The sequence below is a fragment of the Balaenoptera borealis genome, assembly GCF_965194805.1.
Source record: "Balaenoptera borealis genome assembly, chromosome: 6".
In the NCBI taxonomy this organism is placed as follows: Eukaryota; Metazoa; Chordata; class Mammalia; order Artiodactyla; family Balaenopteridae; genus Balaenoptera; species Balaenoptera borealis.
Window position 1 is genome coordinate 20,818,498 of NC_138863.1, and position 23,854 is coordinate 20,842,351.

At 44.7% G+C, this 23,854-nt stretch overlaps 1 protein-coding gene across 4 annotated transcripts in view; it reads left to right on the forward strand.

Annotated features, from left to right (window-relative positions):
* MARCHF4 (membrane associated ring-CH-type finger 4) overlaps positions 1 to 23,854 on the forward strand; it is a 102,880-nt gene that overhangs the window by 16,670 nt on the left and 62,356 nt on the right. For 3 of the 4 annotated variants that reach the window (XM_082397676.1, XM_082397678.1, XM_082397679.1), the window contains exon 2: positions 8,868 to 8,948. The exons of the other annotated variant lie outside the window; for it this stretch is intronic. In XM_082397676.1, coding sequence (XP_082253802.1) covers positions 8,868 to 8,948 — 81 coding nt within the window. The remainder of the gene's footprint in view (positions 1 to 8,867; positions 8,949 to 23,854) is intronic. 4 annotated transcript variants of the gene reach the window in all.

The following is a 23,854-nucleotide window of genomic DNA, read 5'->3' on the forward strand; positions in this document are numbered from 1 at the left end:
TATTGAAACTGTGATATCAACTTGTTCTATCTTTCTCCCACAAGAGTGGTATAAAATTTCCAGTTCATTCATTCAGCACATATTTATTGAGCAGCTGCTTTCTGCCAGAACTGTGCCGAGGATTCTGGCTATCCACAGACTCCTCGGCAGAGTTGAGCTAGACCACAGCTCCTGTCTCCTAGGAGCTTTGCTGTCTTGTAACTGCAGAGGGGGCCATTATAATGCAGGATGCAAAGGACTAAGAATTGTGCAAAGCGCTCTGGGTGCACAGACGTGAGGATCAGGGAGGGCTTCTCACAAGAGGAGATAGCTATGGGGGCCCTGAAGTTGACCCAGATGAGAGAGCGGAAGGGCATTCCAGGCAGAAAGAGAAGCTTTTCCAAAAGCCCAGTTTGCTTCAATACACAAGCATTCCCTCATCTTCCTTTCTCTGAACTCTGGTCCGTAGAGTCGTGTCTGCCGCCCTAGGGCATCAGCTACAGCAGCTGTGAGCCTCACCCAATTTGGGGCTTCGCCTGTGCAGGTCCCGGCCTAACCCAGTCCTGCTTCCGCCAGGAGGCTGCCTTGCTGAGCCCGCTTAAGGAGCGAGGACACAGGGGTCCCTCCGTCGTGGGTGATCACCTTGGTAACAACCACCTCAGCCTGCCGGGGGTAGGGGTGCAAGAGGTCGACAAAGGAGAGTGCAGAGGCGCGGGAGCTCTAAACCTGGCAGGGTCCCTCCAACGTGGGTGGCAAACAACATCTCATTTAAGACCCAGGCACACTTTCATTTCAGGTCCCTCACCTGGAGGTCACTGTCTGGCCAGAGCTGAAAGAAAAGGTTATCAACATGGCACAGCTCCCATAATCTTCCCAGACCTTCAGCTTTCCCAGTTCTCCCAGTGCCCTGTGCTTGCTCAGCCCTGTGGAGCTCTGGTAGACACAGCACCAACGTTTTATGTTTGCCTTTTGATTCCTTTGGAAATGATCATTCCAAAGTTGCCATCAGCATTATTACTACCTACCCTCATGCTAGAAAATGTTAACAGTCTAGAATAGTACACTGAGAAAGGGACCTTCCTTCTTTTACGAGATAAAGAAATCGAAGCCCAAAGAGAGTAAGTGATGTGTCAGTGTTACTGTAAGATGCACAGACACCGGGCAGGGTGTAGGTAACATAGCCATGAACACAACAGACAAGGCCTCAACTCTCATGGAGCTCACAGTCTAGAGGGGAAGTCTAGCGGAGTCACGGCCCGCAGGTCATGATGGTGGTCCTGGTGCTCCTTGGCCACCTGGGCAGCTGCTCTGGCTTCTTGGCGCAATCCTGTTTGTAGCTCTTGCCTCCCCTCCACTGACAAGCATCCACCCCCTCCTGGATAATGTCAACAATTTCTTGATCAACTTTCTAGTCCCTTCTCCACTGCATTTCTGCTTCATACATGCCCAGGACATCCTTTCCCTTGCACTTGGTGATGTCGGGCAGGCAGCGGGACATCCGATCTTTGCATATTGCCCCTCTATGATCTCACCAGACTCTGAACAAGTAGCTATGGGTGAGGTAAGTGTGATGGCCAGAAGTACAGCTGTCACGCTCCAGGAATATAATAGAGTCTTTCAGGATAAAATTACGAAGTAGAAAGTATCATTCCTTACTCCCCTTATGGTTGAGGAGACAGACTCAGAAAAGTCAGGTACCTTTGCTGGTTTGCAGGGCTCGGTTTGGACTGTGGGCTCCTGACTCCAAGTCCAGGGCTCTCTCTACTCTTTAATGAAACATAATTCAATTCAGCAGCTATTTTTCAAGCACCTATGATGTGCCAAGCATGGTGCCAGCCCTACGAATACAGATAAATAAATGTGGTTCCTTCTCTCAGTGGCCTTTCAGTCAAACAGGAGAGAAGTAAGTATGCGAGCAAATTGTTGTGAAAATCACAATGGAGAGATGGTCTAGTTACAGCATGTGCAGAAAAGAGGGAAGGGCCAGCTCTGAGGGAGTCAGAGGTGGGCAGCTTCATAGACAAGAACCTCTAGCTGCTGCTAAGAGGACGGGCAGGAGTTCACCAGAGACCTGTGGCAAAGGGGCGCCAGGCACTTGCAAAGGTGAGGGGGTGTGGCATAGTGTGGTGGCCTGACATGTGAAAGGAGGACTTGGGAGGAGTGTCAGGAGACAGGAGGGTGAGGACCAGAGGCCCCTGAGCACGTCCAGCTCGCTGCCTCCCTACACCTACTCCTATCAGTAAGGAAGCTGGGGAAACATCAAGGCTACCCCCTGACTCTACATAATAGGGAGTTCTGAGCAGTTCACTCTCCTGCTTCTTATTGTCATGAAGAAAAACAAAAAGAAGTTAAATGCCCTCAGTACAGTAACAATCAAGGACTCCTCGGATTTGGACTTGACTTTCCATCCAGCCTCCAGCCTCATGGCCTCTACTTCCCATCAGATGCTCCAGCCAATACCCACTGCCTGCCATTCCCCAAATACACCCAATGGCTCTCTGACTTTTGATTTCCATTCAAAGGCTTTCTTTCGCCTGGGACATGCTTTCCCTCTTCCTTTATCAGCCCAAACCCTAACCGCCTTCAAGCCCTACCTCATACGTCACCTCCTCCATCCTATACCTCATCTCTTTCTGGCGGTGCCCCCATAGCATTTACTCACCACGGACTGCCTGCCCTCCCCTCCCGCCATGTCCTGCATTTCCATCTCTCCATTCAAAGGCAAGCTCAAAGGAGCTTGTCCCATGTGACCCATTCACCTTTGTATCACCCACCATGCCTGGCAGTTGTAGGGGCTCAAAAAGGTAATGTAATTCATGCAACCCAGGCCAATTAGGTGTTTGAATACTTTCACGGATTCACTCAAGAAAAGAATCTCTTTTTTTCTGACCAACATTTCCCCCTTTCTGCTAAAGTGGGTGATACGGACTGAATGGTTTTCCCCCAAGTTCTTATGCTGAAGCCCTATCCCCCAACATGATGGTATTTGGGGATGGGGCTTTTGTGAAGTAATTAGATTTAGCTGAGGTCAAGAAGTGGGGGGGTGGCTCATGGTGGGATTAGTGTCCTTATAGGAAGAGATATCAGAGAACTTGCTGGCTCTCTCTCTGCCATGTAACAATACAATGAGAAAGTGGCATCTGCAAGCTAGGAAGTGAGCTCTGATCAAAACCTAACCATCCTGATCTTGGACTTCTAGCTCTCAGAACGGTGAGCAGTAAATGTCTGCTGTTTAAGACATCCAGCCTATGGTATTTTGTTATAGCAGCCTGAGCAGACTAATACAGTGGGGGAGGGGAGACTTATGAAACTTATATTTTTAACCATCTCAGTAGCTGGCATGTCACCTTCCCAGTCACTCCTTCAAAACATCGAGCACCTACAGTGAGTCCATCCTTTTCCCAGCCCTGGACAATGTCCCTGCCCTCCAGGACTTACCTTCTTGATATCAGAGGCAGAAACCTGTAGACATCAGACAGGCCAGAATTGAGGGGCATCCAGCAAACAATTAGACAATAGTTTTCAGGGGTTCTAAATGTTACTCAATGTTACTTAACATAGGGTGGGCTATCATTCCAGTTTCCCTGGGGATTGATAAGTTTCCCAAGATGTGGAATTTACAATGCTAAAATTTGGACAGTCCCAGACCAACCTGGACAGTCAATCACCCTATAAGAATGTTCCAGGGCTTCCCTGGTGGCACAGTGGTTGAGAATCTGCCTGCCGATGCAGGGGACACGGGTTCGAGCCCTGGTCTGGGAAAATCCCACATGCCGCGGAGCAACTAGGCCCGTGAGCCACAATTACTGAGCCTGCGCGTCTGGAGCCTGTGCTCTGCAACAGGAAAGGCCGCGATAGTGAGAGGCCCACGCACCGCGATGAAGAGTGGCCCCCGCTTGCTGCAACTAGAGAAAGCCCTCGAACAGAAACGAAGACCCAACACAGCCATAAATAAATAAATAAATAAATAAATAATTAAAAAAAAAAAAAAAGTTCCAGCTCACTACACTGTAGACTAATACACCCCAGGACAATAACTCTGGTACTCAGTGCCTACCTGCCGTAAGTTGGGAAGCACTTGTTGATTGATTGGCTGATGGGTGACTGTTTTCACACTCTAGGAGAAAGCAGCCATTAGCTGTTTGCCGGGCTGCTTAGAGTCAAGGAGGCGTGATCTCTGAGACCCTCCTTTTTGATCTTATACAGGGCAGGAGGGAGGGCTTAAGAAGTTAGATCTCCAGTACAAAGCTTCTCAGGTTTTAATGTGCATATGAATCACCTGGAGCCCTTGTTGAACTGCAGCATCTGATTCCACGCATCTGGAGTAGAGCCTGAAGATCTGCATCCCTACAGGTACCCAGATCAATGCAGATACTTTTTGTCCACAGACCACAATTTGAGTATCAAGGGGCTCAGTAGTCCTCATCCTTAGCTGGCATGTTAGAATTATCTGGGGGGGCGGGGAGCGGATTCTACAGATGTCCAGCCACAAACCCAGACCAATTAAGTCAGTCACCAGGGGCGGGACCAGACATCAGTATTTTTAACTCTCCCCAGGTGATTCCAGTGTGCACACAGGGCTGCAAATCCCAGGGAGGGAAAGGAGAGAAAAGTTCCGCCTGATGATAAGGGCTGATTGATTGGTCCAGATGGGCTAGGCTGTGATGTCAAGAGATTTATTGGAAGTGGAATCAGAAATCTAAAAGAAGGAGCTTATTTTGGAAAGTCTAGAGGCAAAATTGTTTAAAAAAATTGGGGGCAAAATGGTTTGTGTTCTTTGGCCTTTTAGCAGGGCATCAACAATGTTTCTCTTGCCCTCAGGGTGGTGGAGCTGAGTGTGCAACCTTGGGGAGAAGCGGGAGGCCCCGCTCTGAAAGTATCTGATAGGCGAGAACAGAGGTCGCGAAACCAGCAAATCACAGCTTTCACAGACTGAGTCATCTAAACGGGTCCTCCAACTATTCAGAATTTCTTTCATTTCCTTGCTTGTGGATGCTTTCTAGCATCTGTTTCCAACATTTCCCGTTCTCATCAAGCCGCCAACCTCCTTCCAGCAGATGACCTTGCCTCCTACTTTACTGAGAAAATCGGGGTCAACCATTCACGTGCCGGCATCTGTCCCCTCCTGCCGGTCATCACTCCCTCTTCACTTCTGCAAATGTCTGTCTTTACCTAGTCTCTCCCCTTCCCTCCTATCTGCCTCCTTCCCAAAGTGACCACACCAGTGCTCTTTGCCCCAGCAACCCCCATCTCCGCTGGGACTTCATCCATTGCCATCACCCTCCCCCTGCGCCCACACACACCACCGCCAGACTCTTTCCATCACGTGCTCTCCGCTGGCTCCCTCTCCTCCGGATACAGGAGCTTTCAGGTCTTTAATGTCCCTTAAAGGGGCAGCACTTTCTCTTTCATCTCTTCACGCCCACTCCAGTTGTGCATCCCGGTTTCCACCTCCACCGCCTACTGAAAATGTTCCTTGGAGGGTCCTTGATGAGCTAATTCAAAAAACATGTGGCCTTTCAGAAAGCGCTCCTCCCTAGATTCCTCTGCACATTAGGCACTCTGGAGTCCCCACTCCTCGCCTGTATGTTTCCGCTTTCGTCTTTGCTAACATCGTGTGCAGTGAAAATGAGGACTTGCCGCTCAGCCCCCATCGCCTTGCTGCTTGTGAAGTCCCGTCCACATTTCAGGCCGCTCCTCATCTGTGGGTCCTGAAGTCAGTTGCATGATTGAGTTGCAACCAGCATTTCCTTTCTCCACCCACTGTCCTACCGTGAAATAGATGACAATAGGATAGGAAAACATTTGCATGCATTACATGTGGGAAGGTGAGTATTGTTGAGAAGCTTCTATTCTAGTTTGTCTTTCTGTACTGCCAAGCTGGGAAGTAAAAACAACATTTCCCACGCCTCTGCAACATTTCTAAAATCACAGTAAGACTGTCTTCTGAAAACTGAGCCCTTCTCCCAAACTCCCTCTTCTGCTGATGGTTCCTCCAGGGTAATATCCCCCCATCCTGTGACTGTTCCCTCTCGTTCCATCCACACCGACTGTCACTAGGTCCTGCTCTGAGGAGTTGAGCATTCATCCTCCCCCACACATTTCTCCTGGCTTCAGCGGCAGTTACAGATATTGCTATTCATACCCCAAATATGACAATAGCCTTCAAACTACTCTCCCAACCTCCAGTCTCACAAAGCCCCCCAGTCCGTTACAATCCTGAACTGTCATTTACAAGCTAACCTTACCTGCAAAGTGGAAATATTTAATACTTTTCTCATAGGGCTGTTCTTAGGATTAGTTGAAAGATACATAAGGAATATATACAAACCTGTATAAAGGATATGTCAAGAGGCTGGCACACGTTAGGAACTCAGATATTACTCTCCAGCCTCCTAATTCATCAGACATTCTGCTGCTGAACCTTCTATGGCTCCCTATTGCCTACTGAAAAAAATATCTCAATGTCCTGGTCTTAGTCTCCTAAGGGTCCTTCAATTTAGCCACAGCCTTCCATCTAAGCCTACTCTTTCCGCTGGTCCCTGTCCTTCTGGACAGTGGGACAACTCACCATTCCTCCCACAGACATGCACATTCTCGTCTCTGTGCTCTTTTCCTGGGCAGTGCCTTCTGCCTAACTGGTCCTTGCCCTCAGTGCCATGCCACTTCTCTCCCACCTCGTTATCACAGTACAGTCTTGCAGAAGGGGGACACAGGAGCCCCTCACACACACACACACCAGCTGGTGGCTCCACTGGAGACCTGTGGAAGCAGATTGGGTTCCAGCCCAGGCACTGCAGGCATCTTCAAGGGCAGGGTGTACTGCTGCATATGGTAACCAGTTCCCTGGGACCCAGTGCAGAGAAGAAGGTGACATGTGGGCCTTTCTGCAGGCTTGTGGAAAATAAAACCTCACCCCTGACTCTCTTTGCAGGGTCCCTAACTCTCCCACCATGACCCAGATTTGCTCATTCCTCTGGCTGGAATAAAGTCCAGAATCTTTCTAACATACCTACTCCATTCCCACTTCTATGTATAGATTGTACCCACCCGCCCCTACGTCCCCACATCTCCATAGCCATCCTGCCAGCCACAGCCACCCCAGCTCCCTTGCTGGGCCCGCTGCAGGTCTGCCCTCAGCACCAGCCCATCTATCAAAAGGACAGGTGCCTACCGGAGCACCAGAACATTTTTGCATCCAAAGGGGTCCTTTCTTCTTTGGGAGACAGGAAATCCTGGATTCAAATAGCCGCCCTCTTTTGTACCAGTGACCTTGTGGACACCTGCTGCCCCATAGAAAACACCTTCGGTTCTTCTCATCTGTCAACTGGAGGGAACAGTATGAGCCTGATAGGCGGTTGTGAGAATTAACTTCAGTTTAACCTGTAAAGTGCAGCACAGTTCCTGGTATCCTAAGGCCACAGGGTTCAAAGTGGGTGCTCTTGGGGGTGTGTGTGGGCACAGATGCATTTTCTTTGATCTGGGCTGGGCATATAGTTATTTTTAATCAAAAGAGTCCACACATATATGTGTTAGCATACGGTATTTGTTTTTCTCTTTCTGACTTACTTCACTCTGTATGACAGACTCTAGGTCCATCTACCTCACTACAAATACCGTGTGCTAACACATATAAATGGAATCTAAAAATAAAAAAATGGTTATGAAGAACCTGGGGCAGGACGGGAATAAAGACACAGACCTACTAGAGAATGGACTTGAGGACACAGGAGGGGGAAGGGTAAGCTGGGACAAAGTGAGAGAGTGGCATGGAAATATATACACTACCAAATGTAAAATAGATAGTTACTGGGAAGCAGCCACATAGCACAGGGAGATCAGCTCGGTGCTTTGTGACCACCTAGAGGAGTGGGATAAGGAGGGTGAGAGGCAGGGAGATGCAAGAGGGAAGAGATATGGGGATATATGTATATGTATAGCTGATTCACTTTGCTCTAAAACAGAAACTAACACACCATTGTAAAGCAATTATACTCCAATAAAGATATTAAAAAAAAAAAGAGTCCACACACACACACACACACTCTCCAGAACTGACTCTTGAAACACTGGAAGATCCAGAATCATTGGGCCCTTTCTTCCCTTGAGACACTGTGGGCTGTTGCTAAGTAGTGGTTGCCCCTAACTGCAGGCTGTTTGCTACAGTCCCTCCTCAACCCCCTGATCTGATGCTCCGTGTACATGGCTGAAATTCAATATTGCTGTAATATCCCAAATCTTCCATGCCGGTTGGTAAGCAGCTGCTGTCTGGGGCTCTACCATCCTGGCTATCCCAGCTCCTCCCTTGGGACTCCGCTTCCCTGGTCTCACCAAGATCCAGCAATTAAAGGGTTAATGCCAAGCACAGCAGGGGGCCTTTGGGACCCTTGTGCTACCGGGCAGATGAGTGGTTGATGTCTGTGCAGGTCCTGTTGCCAAATATTTTGAACAACATCGCAGCCCAGACATATTGGAGCTTGCCCCACTGTGTTCACCTCCGAGTCCCCAGCCTTGAGAACAGGTCCTGGCACGCAGTAGGTGCTGTTTGTTGACTAACTGACTCTGCCTTATACTTTCAAAAATGTTAGCTTCCCCTCCTTTGCCTCATCCTCCCCTTCCTTTGATGCTAATGGGAAGGAAACCAGTTCACCCTGGATCCTGTCTGTTTACTCAGCCCTCCCTCAATCCCCCTCAATCCACACTGGCTGCTGTGGGTGGGGTTGGGTTGGGTCTGGTGGTGACCCCGGCACAAGCCCCGCAGCAGCAAGCAGGCCTTCTCCAGAAGCCAGATGCAGAGGAATACAGATGGTGCCTCCTGCCTTGTGGGCAGCCAAATGTAGTCATGCATGGGAGACCGTGAGTGTAATCAAAACCATTTTATTTCTCAGACAATAGAAACAAACAGAACAGCGATCTCAGGACAGAGAAGGACCAGCAGGGACCAGGCAGATTGGAGGAGCTGCAAAATGGTATAAATTAATGAAAATGATTCTGCTGGCACTTCTCACTGCTTGCCTGCCTCCTTGGAACGGTTCTAGCAACTGCTGCCCTGGGCGCCCGGCACTTGGGGGTCTGGCACTTGGGGAGGGCAAAAACTTGGGAATTTCAAAGCGGAAGGGAGTGTCACTAGTTCTGCAAGAAGCTGAATGACTCAGAGGAGAATGAGGGGGAGGGAGAGGGAGTCGATAGGCAACTGTGGAGCTGTCCACAGCCTGGACAGGAATGCGTGCACATCCAATTTGAGAAGCCAGGAAGCTTCAATGGGAGTCCTGCGCTGCTCCTGGCTGGGTAATCTTGGGCACGCTGCCTCACCTCTCTGGGCCCCAGTGTTCACATCACTGAGTAGACTGGGCTAGTGGAGCTTCCAAGACCCTATCAGCCCTGATATTCAAATACTCTTCATGAATGCATCCCACCTCCATTTCCTCTGTTGAAATTATTTGGCTTGTATCTCTCTCTCTCTCTTTCAGCCTGAAGCTCCTCCTCAAGGCCAGGAATTATTTCCTTTCTTTCTTTTTTTAAAATTAATTAATTAATTAATTAATTTTTGGCTGTGTTGGGTCTTCGTTTCTGTGCGAAGGCTTTCTCTAGTTGTGGCGAGCCGGGGCCACTCTTCATCGCGGTGCACGGGCCTCTCACTATCGCGGCCTCTCTTGTTGCGGAGCACAGGCTCCAGACGCTCAGGCTCAGTAATTGTGGCTCACGGGCCCAGTTGCTCCGCGGCATGTGGGATCTTCCCAGACCAGGGCTCGAACCCGTGTTCCCTGCATTGGCAGGCGGATTCTCAAGCACTGCGCCACCAGGGAAGCCCTTTCCTTTCTTTTTTTGGTCATGAGGTCCTAGGAGCCTGGGAGGTTCTGTGTCTGTGCTGGAATGACAGAATGATGGACAGAGGGATGGCCAAGCCCATGGCAGGCAGCAGCCAGGCGGGTTACTTACAGTGGAAGATGTGGAGGAGGATTAGTTCAAATCACTGGCTTTGACCAGATTCGGGTGGGGTTCATTAGCTCACACTGAGACACGGGCCTGGAAGCCCCCCCCCCCTTTCCCCTCTACCTCCCCCTCCGCCAAGGATACTGTCAGGTGGAAGGCTGTGGAGGACAATGTGTGTCGGTTCCTGGCTTGAAACTGACGGCCAGCCCGGCAAAATCATGTGGGGTTTATATTCATGTGTCACCCTAGATTTAAAAAGACAACAACAACGCACATGGGAAAGTTTCCCCCCAGCCCACCCAGAGGTCCCTCATTTTGGCCATTAACACTAAGCATGGCTCCCAGAACCCAGGCTGCAACACCAAGCACGCCTCAGGCTTTGCGGAGATGCTCCAGGGAGCGGTGATAGGTCTGAAGAGCCGGCCCCACCCCCTCGACTTCCTGTTTCCTTTGTCTGGGGCGAGGGCTGCTGGCGAGGTGTGGGAAGGAGGAAGGCATCTCTGACTGGAAATTGGCTTCCGCGTCCAGGCGGGCTCCGAGGGGAAGGGGGCCGGGCTGGGGGGCGGAGCCCAGCGGGCGGAGAGCCGGCGGCTGCTTGATGTAAGGAGTTGGTTTCGAATCACGCCAGCAGGAGGCCCGGAGAAATGGTGGAAATTAAGTGCACGACTCCCCCGAGGCTCCCTGGTCCCCTATCACCCGGGCAGAGTCCCAGGTGATAATGGGGTCTCCTGGAGGGTCTCCGTGGGATCCCTCATGATGCCTGCTTTATATTCGAGGGACCCCGGTAAAACCCAAAGCCCCAAGTCAGTGCCTACCCCACGGTGGGCAAATGAATGAACGAATGAGCGATGGATGAATGACCAGCAGGGCAGTGGAGGGTTTGCAAAGGACTGTACAGCTGCCAGGCTCCTTGAGTTAATGCCACTTTCGCTCTTGCTGAAGAAAAACACTTCTCAGTTGACCAGCTAAGAGAGAAAAGTGTTTTTCAAGGAAGGAGGGGGGATGAAGGAATGAATGGATTTTGTGTTTTGACATATTTACTAAGAAACGTGGAAACTGCTTAGCACCTGCTAATTTGAGTCAGAGCAACCTGAATTCCCTGCGATGTGCAAATGCCAAGGGAGCCGGAGCTGGAAGGAGGGGTGGATTTTCCAAAGGGAATCATGGCCTTTTATCAATTGAGGATGGAGGAACAGAGGGAGGTGCTGAGGAAGGCAGGGTCATTAACACTGTACCTAGGATTTCTTGGCATCTTCTGTCAGAGGCCAAGCACTTTCTTCTCTCATGATGTGGCTGCTGCTGGGGGGGATCTGGGGATGGGATCTTGGTGACCAAGGTCTGTCCTCTCAAACTATAGCTCAGGAATTACAATACTGAAGGTCAAAGACTGGTCCAAGGTCACCCTTGTGTTCTTTCTCCGTGCTTCACTCTCCCCTCTCTGGGGACTCTTTCCTACCTCCCACTCCCTCCTGTCCAATCTGGGGACTGCAGAGTGCTGGGGACATCGGCCCTGGACTCAAACAGCCTTAGTCCAACTCTTCCTTCATGCACTTGCTCGCTGTGTCTTTGGGAAAGCTGCTTTATTTTCTGGGCCTCAGCTTCTTCTCTTGTAAATTGGAGATAATAATAGCACCCACTTCAGAGGGTTGTTGTGAGGATTAAAGGTCTTGCCATGTAGTGGGCGCTCAATGGATGTGGATGACCATTTTAAGACTTTAGAGTCTCGGAGCCATGAGTGTCCTGGCTCAGCCAGTGAGTAGCTGTGAGACGATAAGGATCAGGGTCTGTTCAGGAAAACAGAGCCCCCGCTAGGTACCTCAAGGAGGGAACTAATTGCGGAGGTGTTGGTGGAGCTATAAGTCCAGGTAGATGTTGAGGCAAGTTGGAGAAGCCATGGAGTAAGGTGGTACCATCCCTAGGGTGGAGGGACATCGGGCGGAGCCTGGGAGGTTACTGGAGCCTGGGAATGCAGGCTTCCTGGTGGGATCTGGGAACACTGAGGAAGGGTTATCGGGGATGGGGTGGGGGCTAGAACTGAGGAGGCCACATAGCTACTGCTGAAGTTGTTACCCGAAGCTGGGAGGAAATGAGCTTCTCCCCATCTCCCACCTTCCAACCTCCCACTTGGCTGGACCAGTTGGCAAGGAAGCCTAGGAAGTGTAGTCTCCTGGGGTCTGTGCCCTCCAACATAGAGCAGAACAGGGCAAGGCGAGGAGGGACCTGCATAGGGACCTGGGGCACACTACTTACCCTCTGAAGCTTTAATGTTCTAGACTGCTCAAGAAAAAGTGGGGAAAGGGAGAGAATGATGATTGACCTGGTGTGACCGTTGTGAGGCTTACACGAGATAAGGTGAACAAAGCCCACAGCACAGTGCCTGGTTGTAGTAAGTATTCCATAACTGTGGTTCATGCCGGTCCTCCGTTCAGGGTCCAAGTCATATGTCACCTCTTCTGGAAGTCACTGCTGACCTCTGTGATCTGACACCACCTTGCCCATACTTTCAGTAGAGTGTTGATCACAGTGCTGAGCTGTTTGGGACCAAGTGTCTGTCTCTCCCACTGGAGGGTGAGCTCCTGGGGGTGGCTGCCTCCTTTGGCATTCCTTGCTCTCGGAGCGCCTGTCACTCGATAGTTATTGGACGAAAGCCCAGTAGGCCAACATACAACATGTAACTCTTCAAAACCGTCTCCAGAGTTCATGGGCTATGGAGTGCTCGAAGTTTAGTGAAGGGAAAGGACAAACAAGGCGAGAAACATAAAGTTCAAGGAAGATGAGAAGTGTGAAGGTTTGGAGAAAGATGTAGGGGCTTGTTCACAGTCACACACATAGTGAGGATTGTCAGATCTCCTGGCTTCTAAGCTAGTGGGTGATTAGAATTTTTTTTTCTCTTTATTAAAAGAACAGATATTCATTGGGGTTGACATATATACACTAATATGTGTAAAATGGATAACTAATGAAAACCTGCTGTATAGCACAGGGAACTCTACTTCGCTGTACAGTAGGAACTAACACAACATTGTAAAACAACTATACCCACCACCCCCCCAAAAAAATACACATATTCAGTGTGGAAAATTTAGAAAATTCATGTAAACGAAGAAAATAAAAATTATCCATGCCAACCCCCCAAAATAACCACAGTAAATATTTTGGAGTTTATCCACTCAATCATACACATATGGCATTTTTTTCCTTGCTAGAATAGTTTCAGTCTGTTCTGCAACCTATTTTTTTTAAACTTAACAATAATGCTTGAGCAACTTTCCAAGACATTAAATACTCTTTTATAGCACAAATTACAAAGCTTTACACCAGTTTACTGTACACATTCACTTGTTTTATTTAACCAACCCCCTCTTACTGAAATTTTTAGCTTGTCTGTAATATTTTACTGTACTAGAAAATTCTATAATGAAATCTGTGTAGCCTAATCTTTTTGTACATTGTCATTATTTCCTTAGGATAATTTCCTAGAAGTAGAATTCCTGATCAAAGAACATGCACATTTTTACAGCTTTTAACAAGGATTGCCAAATTGCTTTCAAGAAAGAGTTTTTAAAAAAAATTATTTGCATTCCCCATTTGCTATAAAGGAAATGGTTCTGGGTAAAGTTACCAACACTGAATTGATCTAATGCTGTTTTGCCAAAAATCAATTCATCAAATGATCAATTTGCAAAATGGCCAGTTGGCAAAGAAGGGGATAGATAGATAGATAGATAGATAGGGCAAGGCAAAGCCAATTCATTAAATGACCAATTAACAGAATAAATAATTTAACACATGTACTGATTAACAGTGTTGTAAAGCAATTTCTATTGCATGGGAAAATTTTCGTGTGGCTTTGGAGATCACCGTTTAGGTGAGTGGACTAGATTTCATTTTGTCTGTATAGTAGCAGTTTAAGGATTGCTCCCTTTGTTGAAACTATGGGGTTTTGTGTGTGAGAGTATCTTTAATAATCAAAAAATTATATTTCCTCATTAGAAACCAGAATATTGGCATTTAAAATGGGAATCTTTCCATTTTTACTGATTTCTTTTGAATTCTTTTTTTATTTTTTAGTGCGGGGGCTGCATTAGGTCTTCGTTGCTGCGCTCGGGCTTTCTTTAGTTGTGGCGAGCAGGGACTACTCTTGGTTGTGGTGCGTGGGCTTCTCATTGTGGTGGCTTCTCTTGTTGCAGAGTATGGGCTCTAGGCACGCCGGGCTTCAGTAGTTGTGGCACGTGGGCTCTAGAACGCAGGCTCAGTAGTTGTGGCGCACGGGCTTAGTTGCTCCGCCACATGTGAGATCTTTCCGGACTAGGGATCGAACCCATGTGCCCTGCATTGGCAGGCAGATTCTTAACCACTCCGCCACCAGCAAAGTCCCTGAATTCTTTTTAACATCATTTTCTGTTGCCACTCTTTTAACATTTTTATGAGACTTCCACTAATTTCTCAATAGTCCCTTGATTTATTTCTAGCAATTAGTAAATAAAATATGATATGTGATATGCATACTACTGTTACTTCTTAGTTCCCCTCTTAGCTGGAAATTCTCTAGCGTTTTTAGGATTAGTAAACAGTTTGCTTTTTATCCTTCCGCAATGATTTAATATTGACGGTTAGTGTCCGTCATATTTGAGACACTCATCATACTGTTCATTATAGTAATCTATTCTGAATTCTTGTGCTCTTTTTTCTGCTGCTTATTACTCTTTCATGTCAAGTCTTCTGCAAACTTCTGACAAGTCATCATATCCCAATTACTCCTTGTTAGAAACCAAAATGCCAAGATTTCATATCCGATGGAACTGTTTCCTCTGATTTCTTTAGTGTGCTAGTGAATTTCTTTAATTTTTTCCAATTATATGTATTTTTAGCATTCATTTGCCAATTCCCCAAATTGCATATCTGTACTTCTAGCAGTTAAATTTTTAAATTTCAGCATTTCTTCTGTGTGATAGGATTGTTTTGGACAATTTTGCATGTCATTTTCTGTTTATCCAATCTTTAGTCATTGGGAGCATTCTTTTATCAGTTCCTCAAATGACATATCAGCTTTAATTTAGAATTTCTGGAATTAATTGATGTGATAGTTTCTGCCTTTTTCTTGTTTAGCTCATCTTTTGGTGTTTATAAGATTAGGGGCCAATTAACGTTTGGCTCCTTTGTTGTTTTATGTTTATGGTGAATGTATAACAAATTTTGTGATTCTGTTCTGCATTTATATCTTCACTTTGACCAGTTTTGTCTTGAGTTGTAAACTATATAAATTTTCTACAGATTCTTACCAAATTGATGTTACTGTTTATTTTTTTCTGACATACAAATCACACATCATCACTAGCCATTTGAACAGTGGAAATAGTTCTGAAGGTTCCATCCCCATACCAATCCTCACAGTACTCCAGATTCCATGGGTTATTTTCAGGGTGAATTTGGTCAATTTGCCCACTTATTGGACTAACCGGCTATTTGGGAAAAATCCATGTTTTATCAAATTCTTTTCTGGTAAGACAGTCTGCTTCCTTGTGGAAGTGCTATCTCCTTGCATCTTTGCCACTATATTAGTTTTTTATTGTTGCTGGAATTGCTACAATCTTAGTAGCTATAAGTAGCACAGATTAATTTTCTTACAGTTCTGTAGGTGCGAAGTCCAATATGGGTCTCACTGGGCTAAAGTCAAGATGTTGGCACACCATGCTCCTTTCTGGAGGGCTTAAGGGAGATCTTGCTTAATCTCATTCAGACTGTTGGCAGTAGTCAATTCCTTGTGCTTATAGGACCGATGTCCCTGTTTTGTTGCTGGTTGTAAACTGAGGGCCTTGTCAGCTTCCAGAGGCTCATGCACCCCTTTTGCCATCTTCAAAGCCAGCAACAGCTGCCAGTCCTTTTGCAATTGACAGAGCACCATTTAGGAGAAGCCTAGCCTTTCCCCCACTGCCCTGGGATTTCACATTTGTCATAAATCAAGTAACCATGGATATATATACGTGGGCCTGTTTCCGGACATTCTGCTCTGTTCCACTAGTATTTTAAGTTAGTTCAATACCACACTGAACTAATTTCTGTGGTTCTATTATTAATCTTGCTATCTGGTAGTGCAAACAGCTTTGTTCTTCTTCAAGATTGTGTTGGTTCTTCTTGGCCCTTTGCATTTCCACATAAATTTTAGAATTAATGTATCAATTTCCATAGAAAGATGGGATTTTGATTAGTATTGTATTGAATCCATAGATGTACTTAGGGAGAGGAGCACCCTTATTTATTAAATAAATTTAATAAATCTACTTAATAATATTTGTTAAAGAAATTTGTTAAATTTCTCTCAGCAAAGTTTTGATATTAAGTTCTTGCACATCCTTCATAAGATTTATTTTTCAGTATTTGAAATTCTTGGTGCTATTGTAAATGATATTATTAAAATTTTTTTAACTTTCTGTTTGCCACTAATATATACATGGATTTTTTATAAGCCCTAAAATCAAGAAATTTTGCTGAACTTATTTTAATTATAATAATTTGTAGATTAATTTTTCCAAGGTACCTAATAATATTGACTACAAATAATGTAATTTTATTTCTTTATTTCTAATTCTTATAAAGAGCTGTATTTTTTTCCTGATAGATGAAGAGACTAAGACTTCCAGGATAGTTTGAATACAAATGGTGATAGTGAGTTTCTTTGTCTCATTTTTCATTTCAGGGGGAAATCTTTCAATATTTCTCCATTAAGTGTTATTTTTGCTTTAGAAGTTTTGTAGGTGTTTTATAAAAGATTTAGAAATTCTCCTCTAGTCCTAGTTCACTAAGAACTTTTATCATGAATGGGTGTTAAGTTTTAGTGAATCTTTTTTTCTTCATCTATTGATATGGTCAGATGATTTTTCTCCCTTATAAATAAATAAATAAACATATTTATTATGTTTCTAAGGTGAACTACACTGATTGGTTTTCATTTGTTAAACAATCTTTGCATTTCTATATAAACCCACTGGATCCTGGTGTGCTGTCTTTTTGTGTATCACTGGATTCAAGTTGCTGATATGTTGTTTAGGATTTTTATGTTATGTTCATGGAAGAGATTGGCCAGTAATTTTCTTTCTTTTAATGACAGATTTTAGTATCAAAGTTATACTGGCTTCATAGAATGTAATTTCTCCTTTTTTTTTTAGTTTGTATAACATTGATATTATTTATTTTTTAAATATTTGGAATAATTCATCAGTGAAGCCATTTGGGCCTAGAGCATTCTTTGTGTGAAGATTTTTAGTTACGAATTTAATTTATTTAGGAGATATAGTGATGTTAGATTTTCTATTTCTTTTATGTTGGTTCATATGTTGTACTTTTCTAGAAGGTGTCCATTTCACCTACAGTTTCCAAAACTTTTGGCACAGGGAGTTATAATATTCTATTATTAGCTTTTTAATGTCTTAAAGGTCTGTGATGAACTCAATTCCTGATATAGGTAATTTGTACTTTTCCTCTTTCTGTCTTATGAGTCTTGTTAGAGATCTATCCATTTTATTATTCTTTTCAAAGACTCAGTTTTTGGCTTTGTTGGGTTTCTCTATTGTGAATTGTTTTCTAGTTCATTAATTTCTGATCTTATTTTTATGATTCCCTTCCTTCTACTTACTTTGGGTTTAATTTGCTGTTCTGTTTCTAAATTATTCAGATGAATGCCTAAATTGCTGATTTTTTAGCCTTTCTCTTTTCTAATACAAATGTATAAGGCTCTCAGTAAATCTTTATTTGCATCACCCATTTTGATATATCATATTTTTATTACTAAGAATGGCAATTTCCATTGTGATTTCTTCTTTGACCCGTGGATTATTTAGAAGCTTATTACTTAACCTCCAAACGTTTGGTGATATTCTAGTCATTTTTTGTTATTGATTCCTAGTTTAATTTGACACACTCAGAGAATATTCCGAGTGATTTCAGTTCTTGAATTTTCTTAGAACTTGCATAATATATATTCAAATTTGGGAAATGTTTCATGTGCACTTAGAAAGAATGTACATTTTGTCATCAGTATTAGCAGTGTTTTGTCTATATCTGTAGGTCAAGTCGGTCATTCAATTTTGTTTTTCAGACCTTCCGTATCCTTACTTTTTTTTTTTTCTTGTCTGCTGATTCTATCAGTTATTAAGGGAGATATGTTAAGTTTTCCTCTGTGATTGCGGCTTTGTTTGTTTCTCCTTTTAGTTCCGTCCATGTTTGCTTATTATATATTTTGATTTTTCTGTAAGTTATACATAAATTAAGAATTGTTATAAATTCCTGATAGATCGACCATATTATCATGCCTTCCTGCATTTTCCGTAAACAGCTGACAAACTGTGGGAGACAGCCTCATCCCCTGAGATGCTAACCACAGCTCCAACAGCCCCTGGAGGGCAAAGCTGGGATTTAACAGGAGACACAGTGAAGCAGAACCATAAGTCCTGGGATCTGCCAGCTGGGAAGCTGGAACAGCTCATTTAATACTTGTGAGCCTCAGTTTCTTCGTCTCTAAAAAACTGGGTTGTAGGGCTTCCCTGGTGGTGCAGTGGTTGAGAATCCGCCTGCCAATACAGGGGACATGGGTTCGAGCCCTGGTCCGGGAAGATCCCACATGCCGCAGAGCAACTGGGCCCGTGAGCCACAATTACTGAGCCTGCGCGTCTGGAGCCTGTGCTCCACAACAAGAGAGGCCGCGATAGTGAGAGGTCCGCGCACCACGATGAAGAGTGGCCCCCGCTCGCCGCAACTAGAGAAAGCCCTCGCACGGAAACGAAGACCCAACACAGCCAAAAATAAATAAATAAATAAATAAAACAAACAAAAAACTGGGTTGTATACCTGCTTGCCTTACCTGTTGTGCAGGTATATTCAAGGTTAAATGAGATAGTAAGTGTGAAAACACTGCATAAATTCTAAAGCAGAGACTGTGAACTAATACATGGGCTGCACTCAGGCAGCAGGCTTTTTTTTTTTTTTTTTTTAACCAAGACAACATGAAAAAGTCATATTTCACATAAAGATACAGATTTCTGCCTTTCCCTCTGGGAAGAAAAATCTGGCAACTGTAGGCCTGTCATCAGACACATGGCCAATGGGCTGAAGCTGAGCAGGCTCACTCTCAGCTCACTCTCACAACACAGTCTCAGTTGTGTCACACCCTCCCCTGCTTAACACATGCACACATGTACTTACACTGCCAGGCTTACACATCTCTACCCGCCTCTTCTTGATCTGTGGCTCTTGCTAAAGCATTATGTCATTATTAATTGTTATTACTCATTTAGAAGTCAGACACACACAGGGACAGAGATTTTTAGTGTTAAGTGTTGCTAAGTGCTGAAACAGGTAGCTGAGGGAGGTTGTAGAAACACTTTCCCTGGAGACCTAAAAATAAAACTGACGCACAGCCTCTCCTGGATGCAGGGGAAAAGCAAAATGACTGTACCAAGTTCCTCCTAGGTTTTAAATTGGGCTGGGGGTGGGCAGGAGCTAGTTCAGACTCTGTATGTTGGAGGAGGCGAAGGTGGAGATTTTTCATAGATAAATTATATATTGTAGTATAACTCAACATTTGGGAAACAAAAAGTTTTTCCAATATAGGCAACAGAAAGAGCATGAGGCTTTTGTTTATCAAAAAGATTCATGGATTTTTCAAAACTTATCGAACTGACCACTTAAAACCTGTGAATTTCACTGTATGTAAACTATATCTCAATTTTTAAAAGCCCAAAGTGAAAACAAATTTTTTTGTTTGGGAGGCATGGGGTAAATTATAATTCTAACCTGTATCAGGCACTTACACTATACTAAGTACCTTACATGGATTAATTTAATTGTTTTATTCTCACAATACCTTCTAAGGTAGGTACAATTATTATCCCCATTTTGCCAGATGTTGAAACTGAAGTTCAGGGTGATGAAATAACCTACCGATTTCTCCAGATGCTAAGTGGAAGAGCCAAGTCTTAAACTCCAGGTTGAAGAACTCCAGTGCCCAGATTCTCATCCATTCTATTCCATGTTCTAATCATTTGAATGATTGCAAAGAAGAAGAAAATTAATGATGATAATCTGGACGAGGCAGAAATTATATGGCTGTAACTTGCTGGAGTACCAACTTAAACACCTAATGATAAACACACTTTGCTTATTCAGTTTTAGGTACACTGGTTCAGAAAACCCAAGCCTCCCAAAGAGGTATCATTGGGTTCTTATGGGCAGGGTAGTCTAATTCCATACAAGAAGGCAAGGATACTTGGAAGCATTGGTAGCTCCTTCTCAAGGAAAATTATGACCTCTTTGGCCTTAATAGTAAATGGCTTTGTTTTCTTCAGGGCATCTCATGACAAGATGTTTCTGCCTTTACAGAATACACACTGACCCAGGCAGAGAGGTCATCTGAATAACCTGAAACCAGTGGTTCTTAATTTGAGCATTTGATTCTCAAATCTAAATGCTAAGAACCCTGCCCACAAAAATAGTGTTCATGGTTCAGAGATCCCCTGAAGCTCATTCGTGGACCCCAAGTTAAACACCTTTGCTCCAAACCAGGGTAGGGCCAGATTCCAGGGACCTCAGCCTTCAACTTCTCTGATTATTCCAGGCATCTCATCACCAGTTGCCAATCATGTGGTTTTAGTTTTCTTCTCTCCTAGTGGCTTGGTGTCCATCTCTTGCTTTCTCCTTGTCTCCTGGAAAGTTGGTCCGGTAACACATTCCAGGAGAAGCTGGCTTTGCTGATTCTCGTTCTTGTTACTCCTCTTGGCCATCTCTAGTCATCTTCGGTAATTTACATTTATTCACCGGTACACACACGCACCTAATTACGCATCATTGTGCACAACAGTTTTGATCAGTCTAGTCCTCGTTTCACAGCTGTCTCAGTTACAGAGACTTGTATAACAGGGGTTTGTCCACAGGTCCACCATGTATGGATGTGATGATTTTTCACAGAGTACCGGTTTGGGTTGGAGGGGGGTGCTGGTCAGTAGGGGTAGAAATCTAGCCCATTCTTTACTCTTCAAGCCAGGTGCCCTGGCCCAAGGTTGGGTTTTTCTAGAGGAACAGGCATCTGTTTCTAGATCAAACAAATGCAGTGTATAGGACAGTTGCAGTCCTGTCTCTGATTAGCAGTGTCACCAGGGAGTCCAGAAGACTGATATATCAGAGGATAAAATAACAATGTCTCTATTCTGGTTTTGTATCACCAGTCACCTTGTCTCTTCTTTCTCCTCAATGAATACAATGTTCAGTGTTCCCAGGGCTACATTTGCTTGGAGGAATGAGACCTGAAGGATCCATTTCCTGTACTGCCCCATCTCCATTTCACAGGATTCAGGTTTCTGCTATGGCAAGATGAGAGGGAAAGAGGGCAGGAATGGCTGGATAATTTTATTAGCATTTTCCCTCCTCTCTCTGCCTACTTAATTCCTAGCCATCATTCATATCTTGGCTCAAACATCGCTTCTTCAAGGACAGACCAATCCCCTTTTACACGGCTCTTATAGCACCACATAGCTCTCTTGCCTTGGACTTACCAGCATTGCAATGTAATATTTATTTTGGATAATGCTATAGATATGAAAATAGATAGATAGGTAGATAGATAGATAGATAGGTTTCAAGTACAAATACAAATGGGGAACACTGTATTTATCATTTTATCCCGGTTGCCTGGCACATGGAAGGTGTTCAATTATATATTTGCTTGAATGAATGAGTGAATGAATGAATGGATGAGTGGGAAGTAGTTAGTACAGATTGTGGGAAGCCTCAGAGTTTTGACTGAGGAGGTAAGACCCTCCTACAAAAGGTAGGAAGCCTATTTCCTAGGTTAAATGAACCCTCTTGTCTCACCCCTACCTTCTATTTTTGAATTGTGTATTACAGCTCTGGCTTTCCAATGTAGCCATTCCTCTCTACTCTTACCTAACTTCAGAGAAATTTTTCAAAATCTTACTTAAAGGAAAAGAGGCTACACTATACATCCTTATCTGTGGTGATAAAAATCATGGGCTTTGGACTTAGGTAGACCTAGATTTTAAACCTGGGTTGCCCACTTGCTGGCTGTGTGGTTCTGAGCAAACGGTTTAATGTCTCCTCGCCTCAGTTACTTCAATCTGTAAAATGGGTGTGATAATATCTTCCTCATAGGATTAAATGAGTTAAGCTATGTGAAATGTTAATCAGAGAACCTGACCCATAGTAGGTGCTCAATCAGTAGATGCTTTTATTATTAACTAAACTGAATGCTCATAAGAGAGGTGGAGAATTAAGAACCCCTAAGAGTTGGGCCAAAAAGAGCTACTATGTGACATCTGCCTTTCTTATTTATTTCCCAGAAAATATGGAAAGAGGGAAACCTTAACAGCTAGTATAATTTACAGATTTGTTTACGTTCAGTTCTTGTGTTCCCTGAATCTACCTTTGTGTCATATAATGGTGCTAAATTCTAAGCAGATTTTTCAACATTCCACTGACACCACCCAGCACACTGGAGAGATGAAGAAGAAATCAGCCAAGGCGTTGATTGGTGATACAGCTTATACACTCATATGAGATTCCAGATTGGATGAGCATGTCAGGGGGCAGCCACGCAGCAAGCTTGTTATGTTTCCCGCAAGGCCAGTAGAAGGTCTGTAATCTCTTTGCTCAAAATTATTGTACTTCTCTAGACATTAAACTCCCCAAAGGCATGGCTAATTTGAAAATAGCAAAACTCTGGATGAAGTGCAGAAGCCTGGATTACGTTGACCTGATTCAGGTAGGGCCTGGAGCGTTTCTTATTCTCCTGCTCCAAACAGAATGTGTAACTCATCTCCAGAGGTTCAGTTCATTGAGTCCACGAGCATTTATGAGTGTCTGACATGCATTGGGTGCAACTCCCAGTACTGGGGATACAGAAGCACCACCTGCCCTTGAGGTAGTAGATTTGTTTCTAGGAAAACGTATTTTATATTCTGGAAGCATTGCAGCAGTCACAAATTTATTTTTTGGAAAAAAAAAAAGGAAAAGAAATTCCATAATCCCATCTCCCTAACATGGTTACTTTTATTTTTGCTTGCTCTTTTGTTATGTCTTTGTTTTGAACAATCTCTAAAGAAGTAGTTTTGATGATTCCTCTTAGTCACATCATGAAAGTTTGGGGAGGAAATTGCTTAAGTTGTAAGTGCTTCCCATTGACTAATTAAAAATCCAGTCCTGAGCAATGGAGTCCGTGGCTGCCTCTCTGGTTTCGTTTCCTGCCATTCTCCTCATTCATGGCAGCTTTCATGTAGTTCTTTGCTCAACCATTCTGCTTCTACCTCAAGGTCTGTGAATTTGCACTCTTCTGTCTGGAGCAGTGCTCCCTCTGGTCGTCACCCAGCTCATTCCCTCACTTCATTCCTGTCACTAGAGAGGCCTCCCTGGACCCTCCTCTAGTAGATTCTATCACTCTGTATCCCCTTATCCAGATTTAACCATCTTCACAGCACCTATGACCCCCTGACGTATGTATTTTAAAGTACTTGAGTGTGGTCTATCTCCTCCCGTTGGACGGAATCACCTGAGAGCAAGGGTACTGTCCGCTTTTTTCACTCCTATATCCCCAGCACCTAGAGCAGCGACTGGCCTGAGAGAGACACACATCTGACCCTTGAAAGATGCTTCTACTTTGGCTCCCTTCCCCTTACATTTTGCTCAGTGGAGGTCGCGAGGAACTGCCCACCTTCCTTGGTATAACATTCTTCCAGAGACGAGCTGCTCGGCTGTAAGCACTAACTTGCAGAGCCTGGAGACTAAAAACACGGAGACCCCTCTGCTTTCTGTGGGTGACTTGTGAGCTTCCTGATGCAAGAAGGGGAGATACTCCAATGAGCAGCCTCCTGTCGTTTCCACAACTTGCAACTAAAGTCAGCTGGGAAGGGCTAGTGGCATTTGCTTGCCCAAAAACCCT